An 8,702-nucleotide genomic window follows, 5' to 3' on the forward strand; every position below is an offset into this window, starting at 1 on the left:
AGGCCGAACAGCCATGGATTCGAGGTTAGGGTGTTCCAGCCTTCCAGAGAGCGGGAGCAGCAGCAGAGCAGGGTGGAATCGAGGGTTTTGACCATGGTTTGCATCAAGACTCCAAAAAGCGCGCGTATTTTCACCACAGAATGAGGGTGCCAATTAGAATAACCCCTGTTCAAAAATTCATCCGATTAATCAATTAACTTGCCGATTAATCCCTACTCATAGGGTCATTGAGTAGCCGATAAACCGAAAAATCGTCCGATTAATTGATTAGATGGCCGATTAACTTGCCGATTAGCCGATTAATCCCCCACTCGCTAGCCAACCGAGAAGCTACCAGTTAACGATTTTCTTAACAATGAGAATAACATCAATCAGCCAAATGTACATAGAGACTTTGTGACAGAAAGAGCGATAGATGTCCTTCGTGCTGCAGAATGCTAGGACATTGGTTCTCACCACTGCTATGATCTACTAAAATTCAAGGTCCATGAAAGAAAAGTTGTACATAAAACCGAACGCACTTACAGAGGAATACACATGACATAATTGTTATGCAAGGGAACAGTTGTCAAATCACGCCTCCACGGCAGGCATAGATCATTGAGTTGTAACTTTAACCTTGTTAACAAGCTCTGCTGCTGCACGGGCGGCGGCGGAGGCACGGGTGGCTGCAGCAATGGCAGCTCGGGCCTTTTCTAGCACGTCCGACGAGCCTGGACCAGCATAGGATGATCTCTCCGCAGCAGGGGGCTGATGCTCTTGACTGCCCACATTACTCTTGGTGGCAGCATATGCTCTTGAACTCACAGCAGGTGACTTTGGGGACTCGGGAGTTTTGTTTTTGCTTGTGTCGTTGACAGGTAGAATCGATGGCTTATCTTTGGAAATGGAAGAGGCTGGAGAGCTCTCAGTTGTAGGTGTTTGGACTTGGCGGACTGATGATCCTGAATCGTCCTGCAGACAAGCACATAACAAATGAAGTGAATTTCTAGTTTTTCAGATGAGCTAACTGTAGACATAAACAGAGGCTTGAAATAAGTTCTCTGATTTCTTTGTTGCTATTTTTGAGGCGTCTGTGACTTCTTTTTTTATTCTTCCTATAACTTTCCTTAATCAATTGCACCAAACAGTTCAAAATGTTGTCCCCCAGTCTTCCAGGTAAGCAACCGAAGAACTTTTTAGCATCAAGACATTATGTCCGTAAACCCTCAGCTGTCACCGTATAAGAATCAGAATCAACCTATACACCGTAGACTTCTACATAGCAATAGACATCTTCTGTGAACAAGGACTACTGAGGCAAGGATGGGACCAAACAATGATACATGAAGGGAATAGTTTACAAGATATAGATAAAAATAGGTGCACACATAATGCACCCACCATGAAAAACATGAAAGTTAAATCGCAAAAAAAACATTAAAAAGGAACAAAAGGCTTCTTAGTATCTGCAATCATATGTCAGGAAGGGCACGTATGCAGATTCCTTTAAAAAAAATCAACTGAAACACTAGTGAGTGGAGTTTTAAAATGTCAGTGTATCCATGTCAAGTCCATCTGAGATGTTAAAATGAGCAGTTCTTCCAGCATGACAGTTTATTTCATTTTAGGAAGTAGTGATAGAACACATAATTTTAAAGCTCGCTTATGAAACAGTACATCCATTAGCATTATGTCTAATAATTAGGAAATAAACAAAAGGATAGCATATATTACCAGCAGATCTTCATACTTCTTATTAAATTCTGCTTCGGTATTAGATGAATCCCAATCAAGGTTGTACTCGTGAGCAATAGCTTTCAAAACCTTCAACTTTGATTCCGCTGATGGAGCCTTAACTGAAAGCTTCTCAATTATCTGCATACACAATGCTCAAATAGTGAAATTGCACAAGACGCTTGATTCGCAAGCAACATAACGTGGATTTCTGAAGGAAAGATTATATCGGAGATCTTCTTACTGTGCGATTAACACCGCAATCAGGGCGCAATTCCATAGCAGCAGCAACAAACTCCTTCCCATACTTGGTGGTAAACAAATTACGGAGATGCATTAGCTCAGGCAAGTCTGAGCATCTTCCTGATGCAAAGATTATACTAGCTATTGCTTCTCTCAATTCTATGGGGCATTCCCTGTTCCATCATAAAACCAGTAGCTGTTAATCATATTCTATTAAGTGAGAGAAACAAAGAATTGTGATATCTACATAGTAACATGTATTTTAGTAAGATCAGATTTGATAAATCACTACCTACTTTTGGGCCTCAACAATAGGGACTCGTGCCAGAACAAATTCACAGAAAAGCTCAACAATCTCATAGGCAGCCAATATATTTTGCTCCCGAATAATATGCTCCACCTATTATTAATAATGGCATGTTAGAGAACTGCATGAAGGAGAAGATCGGAACCTTGGGAAACAAATATAGCTGTAAATCTAAGTTACCCGAATCCTCGCAATAGACTCCTGGCCTGTCTGAAGATATTGAACCATCTCTTTGCGCATATTTATCAGTTGCATCTCCCTCCTATTGCGCAGCAGCTTGATCCTCGAAATGATCAAATTCAAGCATGTTTTGCTACACAAAGTTGGGAACTTCTGTTAATTATGGGCATAAATAAAGCAAGACTGCCTCTCCGGTAACAACGTAAGAGCGGTATGAAACATGGAATGGTTATGGTAAGAATTGACTAGTACTCCCTCCGCTCACAAATATAAGATGTTTTGGATATTTCAATATGGAGCACATATGGACCGAAATGAGTGAACAAACACACTAAAATGCGTCTACATCCGAATCAGAAAAAAGTTAGAACAACTTATAGTAGTGAACAGGCTGAAGTCGATGGATTCTTTTATTACTCCTATAGTAACTGTAAACTGTTATGCAAAACCACCATGGGACCCAGTGGAGATAACACGCAGATACTTGTATTTGTTCAGTTTTGTTAGCTCAATCCAGTTCTGGTGACTTTTATACTCATATATGCCATGTATCAAACGAAACTGTCATAAGATTTTTGCAATATTGAGCCTGATATGGATCATGTTACCACTTCAAAATTTTCCTACGAAGCTCTAATATACCCCATCCAGCAACAGTAATTCACCGCCCAAGGATCCAGATGCCCTAGTGCTACCTTTTCCCCATCGCCACACAGGCCATCCGCCGAACATCTTCCTGAGCGGAATTCTAAATCTAGAACTCCTAATAATCACAGCGAAACCCGCCGATCCTAGGATCGCTGACGAAAACCGATAATAGGAACTGTAGGAAAAGCGGGTAGTGATGGGATCTGAGAGGGAAGCGAACCATTTGGTGCCGAAGGGGGAGGAGCGGTTGAAGAGCGAGTTGAGGGACGACATCGTCAGTGCCGGCCGCTGATCCACCTGACCCGGCGAAGACGAAGACGAAGGGGAAAGAAGCTGTTCCGTGTATATTTGCAGGTGTGCCCCTTTACTTGATTGTTTTTATAGTTTACACCATACGCCAGATCCTTTTTTGCCCCATCTCTATCTCTACTATTAAAGCACAGTCGCTAGAGCAATAGAAGATGCAGATGCAAAAATAACTAACTTATACGTTTCCGAGGCCAAAAAAACGCTGCTCTAATAGATTATGCAGATGCCATCACCTCCTCCAAATAATGTAAAATACAACACTTGGAGATGCAAATTTGCATCTCCACCTTCCAGTGATCAGTCGCGCATCAAGCACCCAACCGTTTATTTAGTTTTTGTTCGCCCGCCAGCCCGCCGCCGGCGATTTCTGCCTGTAAACGCTGCCGCCGTCGCCCGTTCGTCCATCCCCGCCCCTGTCGCAACCCCGCCGCCAGCTGCGCCGCCCTAGCCGCCGACGACCCACCGAGAAAGAGTAGTACATGGGAGACAATAAGGCCTCGACTACCGTGAGTAGGTGCATGGCCTAGCCTACTCTACCTCGCTGGTGGCCGGACCAACATTTGAGCGGGCGCAGCCGCTGGACATGGGCACGGCGGAGCCAAACGGGCCTAGCTTTAGATTAGATTTCATGTGCATGTAATAATATGGATATGAGGATTTGCAAATGGGGTATCCGGCAATGAAAACTTTTTTTGCTGTGTTGTTCGGTCAATACCCGCGGATGCGTCCGGGGGCATTTGGGGGCCAGATTTTGCTACTTCTGGATGTAGATGCTCTAATAAACCGAACACTAGATTAAAAGTGCTCTTCTAATCCAGAGCTCAAATGCTCCTCTATGAACAGTACAGTAAAAAACAAATTATTTTGAATGTTTTTTACAATAAATTGCTTAGTTTTCTTATTACTACATGCAAATTTTTATGATGAAATGATATTCTTTGAGGCCTGAGAAAAAAAATAGTCTTTTTGGAGCTTCAATTTTTTTCGCCCACGCTTCTTCATGAAAATTTGCACATATCTAGAACAGTCAACAATGTTTGGTGGAAAAAATTCAGAATTTTTTATTTGCTTAATTTTTTTATGTTTACTGTTCACGAGTGTGCATTTGAGCACGCGAGCAAAAAGTCCACGCCCTAGATGGCTAACTTTCTTGGCTCGTGTCGCTTCAAGAACACCAATCTTCATTGTCTCTTCCGTAGGAACAGCAGAATCCATGACGCAAGTTTACTTTTGTTCTCTCGATGCCCTGGAAGCTAAATGAAAAATGGTGTTCACAATTAACAACTAAAACATCAAAGAACAAAAAGACAACAAATACATAGCCCCTGCTAACGGCATCAAATAGCCGACTGCTAACAAATTAATGAAAACGTGAAACTGGAGTTCCAGAAAATGGGGGAGAAAATCTCTGTACAGCATGTTCCTGAAACTAAGCAGCAGAGAATTCCATGCTCACCTAATTAAGTGAAGGCCTCAGACACTGAGTTTTTTTATTTGATTCATCCAATGTTAAGTGGACCAGAATGGTGCCGATCAACGAAACCATGCATTTCCCAAAAAAGAAACGAGACAATGCACAATGGTATTCAACAGTGTGAATCCAGCCACGAAATGATGTCCTTGATGGCGGTTGAAATCCGGTCATCAGGCTCTCCCTCTAGGATAGAGTGGTAGGCACCTTCATAGAGCTTCAGGGTCTTGTCTTTCGTGTTGGCCTTCTCGTACAGAAATTGACTCACATGAGGGTCGGTTACCTGGTCTGCTGCTCCATGAAGAATCAACAATGGAGAACAAATCTGCAACATGTACAAAGTGTTCTACATTTTAGGTACTCCCAGAATAAGAAGAAATGACAATGGTTGCTTCTTGATTCAGGTGATGCTCAAATAACATTGAGAAGGAAATCAGGTACATGAGAAAAAGGTGCAAATGGTACTGACTTTTTCCAATTGGGATTCGATGTCCTTTGTAGCCTTCAAAAGTTCAACTGCTGTCCTCAACCTCATCTGGTCATTATATGATATCGCGTTGTACTCACACTGAGAAGTGAAAACAGAGATGATCATGATCTATAGCATTTCAGTATTTCAACCAGCCATGTTATACAATTCCTTTTAAAGAGGCTCATTGTTGCAATAAGTTATCTGATTACAACAAAAATGTGCACTAGAGGGGCAAATGTAGAAAAACCAAGTACCTTGCCACAAATGAACCAACGAATGTGGAATATTATTAAGTACAAACAACTAAGACAGGTGCCACTACTTGGATAATGTGCGACATACTAGGTATTGCATTGCCTTGAAACAAACCAAGTTGAAGAATAAAAGGACATGGTCAAGGTACTTACTAATTTTCTTTTCACTGGATCCCTGAATCCCAAATCTCCTATGTCCTTTTGCGGAAATAACTTTGCTTCTGGAAGAAGGCATGATAATATGCTCAATGCCTTCAACACTAGCGCTGGTGGTGTTACATCTTCTGAAATCTTGCCAAATAGAAGTCAGAGCTTTCTAATAAAGATGGTGAATGCACCCAATGTCATTAGTTCAAATAGATGCAACAATAGTATAAAGGAGGTCCTCCATATAACTTTTTTGTTGATAAATACAGTATCACTTTATTCTGATTTTCTGTTCATGCATGATCATAACTGGTTGTTATAACACGAAGTAAAGATGGATGTCTTGCAGATTGCTACTGTATATTCAAGTAAACTTTAAATTTACTTGACTAAGTTAGTATCATCAAGTGCTGACTCAACGCAATTAGATTAATACAGTTACAAAAGCATAAGTTGCCATCAGAAAGGTTGTAAACACTAAACAGTGGCTTAGCTCCAAACAACAGAATGTAATGCGATGCTAGATTTGATGAGTTACATTTAGAGTTTTATAATGCAGCTTATCTCCAAACAAGAGAATGTAATGGGATGCTAGATTTGACGAGTTTCATCAAGAGTTCTTTATTTACCTTGCACATAGGCGCAACAAGAAGCACTCCATCCCATTCTTTTGGTTGCTTTAAGTGTACTTTCAGAGCAACCGCACCTCCCATTGACTGCCCCAAGAGAAAGTGTGGGAGCCCTTGCACGTCTTTCCTTCCTAAACATTAGAAATCATTGCATTATGATGAAAATATTATATTGTTCCACAGAAGATATATTCCTCATTTACAAGAAACATCCATCAGAAACCTCTTATTCTTGCATATTGTTCAATGACATGGTCGACCATTCCATCGAAGCTTGCGATGTAGCCATGAAGACCATAAGATAATCCAAAACCAGGATAATCCATGGCATATACTGCATATCCAGCAGCAGCTATTCTCTTAGCGACCCCTGATATTTCCAAGCTAGTAAGATATAGATAAAGAAAAAGGTGAAGCAAAGAGAACTCAACAGGGAACATAACAGAAGAGTAATCACCTTCAAAAAAGAAAGTGCAGGTATCTCCATACCCATGGCAGAAGAAAAGCGCTGCCTTGGTGGGAGTGCCCTCCCTAGGCAGCCAACTCTTCCAGAATATTTCAACCCCCTTTGAATTGGTCTCAAAATTCTACAGAAACGGGCACTACCACTTAAGGAAAAGAAGCTATAAAACAGTTCATAAAGATTCAAAGTGCCTGCTAATGTTAGTTTCGTTTTTAGGCTAGCTGCAAGTAACACAATCATGCCGCTCCTTGCAGTTCCTTAGTTTCTCAATACTCCATGGGCGTGTACCTGATATTACTAGCTTAAGATACCAGTCTTTTGATAGATGCCATCTTTCCAGCTTTACAATAGGAGAAGATGTTTGTGTCACTGTCTCACAGATACACTTGTGTAACAGATATATTGCATTTCCGCCAGGGAACTACTTGAACCAAATACAAACAGCCTGTATACAAGGGAAGGTCAATTCAGAATCCCCATCATGTGTTTACCTCCTCCATCTGGATTCCCTTGGGCGCCATCTACAGAATGAGAAGTAGGAGGGAGACAAAAGGTGAGAAAGTAAAGACCAACAGACATCGCATATCAATTGGAGATAATAGGGATTGAATATTCGGAGATCATATCAACAATACCGAAGAAATATGTTGCAACCCTCAGATGACATACATACGCTACAGAACCTATCACCTTCGGAACAAGATCGTGGCTCAAGCAACAGAGCAACTACATACAATGTGCATTCAAGTGTAGTGCTGCCCATTTGCTTATCGCAAACCTAGACACGAGTGGCGCAGACGCAGTACAACTATACAAAACAAACACGCACGTTCCGAAATCATGAGTAATTTCAGATCAGAAATGGCACTGCGTGTGAGTTCTAGTCTCGAGTCTCGACTACTGGGCGGCTTGAAACATGTTTGACTACTTTTGACCATTCGGATCCTTCACTGAAGCAAGCACGTGGTGAGCTAGTGAAAGAGGATCAAACACAGCCGCCCCAAGCAAAGGGGGACAGGGAGCAGAGGCGGGACCTTGAACAGGCAGTGGTCGAGCGTGGGGAGCACGGGCGCGAAGGCGCCGCGCACGCGCCGGCGCGCCGGCGCCCAGTCGAGGCTCTGCGCCGCGGCGGCCCTCAGCTCCTCGCTGGCGCCCTCCAGCCGCGGCAACGGCGCCTTGCCCGCGGCGACCGCGACCGAGGCGCGCCTCACTCTCCCCGGCCGCGGCGCCCCGGCATGGCGCGGCCCCGCGACGCGCTGCAACTGCGAGATCGCCGCCATGTGATGCTTGCTCGAGTCGAGCGGCGCGGTGGGCAGTAGGACACTTGAGTACCTACAGACTCTGAGAGGAGAGGGAGAGGGACAGGGGGGGAGTTGGGCAGGTTGGTGGCCTCGTCTCCTTGTCGAGACTGCCGGCTTGGAGCTGGAAGAGGGCTTTCCCTTTGTTCGACGATTTGTTCGACGATTTGACGGTGAGCGTGTGATTGAATGGGCTTTGACCTGGACCGGGCCGTGTCCACGGTGCTTCTTAAAGGCCAGGCTGCTCGGTCGCTTTGTAGTAATGGGCTGACAGCCTCCCGCCTCTGGCGCCCGGGGTCTTGGTCCGGCCCACATTGTTTTCTTCAGTTTTTTTATTTTCTTTTTTCCTTCTTTTTTTTGTTTCATCACCGGTTTTTCGCGTTTTCTTCTGTCTAAACCGTTTTTTTCATGATTTCTTGGTTTTCCTTTGTCTCTTAAACAGTTTTTTTTGGGTTTTATGCCAGTTTTTCACCGGTTTTCTCTGCTTTTTTTATTTTTTCTAGACATGTCTACTTCTACAAAATGTACATTTTTACTGTACATGTGGAACATTATTTTTTATCGC

General features: G+C 43.1%; 2 protein-coding genes across 2 annotated transcripts; both read right to left on the reverse strand.

Annotated features, from left to right (window-relative positions):
* Nucleotides 1-349: 349 nt before the first annotated feature.
* Nucleotides 350-3,548, reverse strand: LOC125544521 (IST1-like protein). Its single transcript, XM_048708243.1, has 6 exons — nt 3,315-3,548; nt 2,447-2,579; nt 2,256-2,359; nt 1,961-2,132; nt 1,717-1,857; nt 350-954 (listed from the first exon to the last, which is right to left on the reverse strand). Exons 1-6 carry the CDS (start codon nt 3,365-3,367, stop codon nt 598-600), a joined length of 960 nt encoding a protein of 319 aa, XP_048564200.1. The 5' UTR covers nt 3,368-3,548; the 3' UTR covers nt 350-597.
* Nucleotides 3,549-4,722: 1,174 nt separating this feature from the next.
* On the reverse strand, nt 4,723-8,267 carry LOC125544520 (caffeoylshikimate esterase). The gene is made up of 8 exons (XM_048708242.1): nt 7,874-8,267; nt 7,331-7,360; nt 6,834-6,963; nt 6,600-6,746; nt 6,377-6,507; nt 5,754-5,891; nt 5,344-5,442; nt 4,723-5,199 (listed from the first exon to the last, which is right to left on the reverse strand). Exons 1-8 carry the CDS (start codon nt 8,117-8,119, stop codon nt 4,990-4,992), a joined length of 1,131 nt encoding a protein of 376 aa, XP_048564199.1. The 5' UTR covers nt 8,120-8,267; the 3' UTR covers nt 4,723-4,989.
* Between the last annotated feature and the right edge of the window lie 435 nt (nt 8,268-8,702).

The sequence above is a fragment of the Triticum urartu genome, chromosome 3 (genome assembly GCF_003073215.2).
Source record: "Triticum urartu cultivar G1812 chromosome 3, Tu2.1, whole genome shotgun sequence".
NCBI lineage: Eukaryota > Viridiplantae > Streptophyta > Magnoliopsida > Poales > Poaceae > Triticum > Triticum urartu.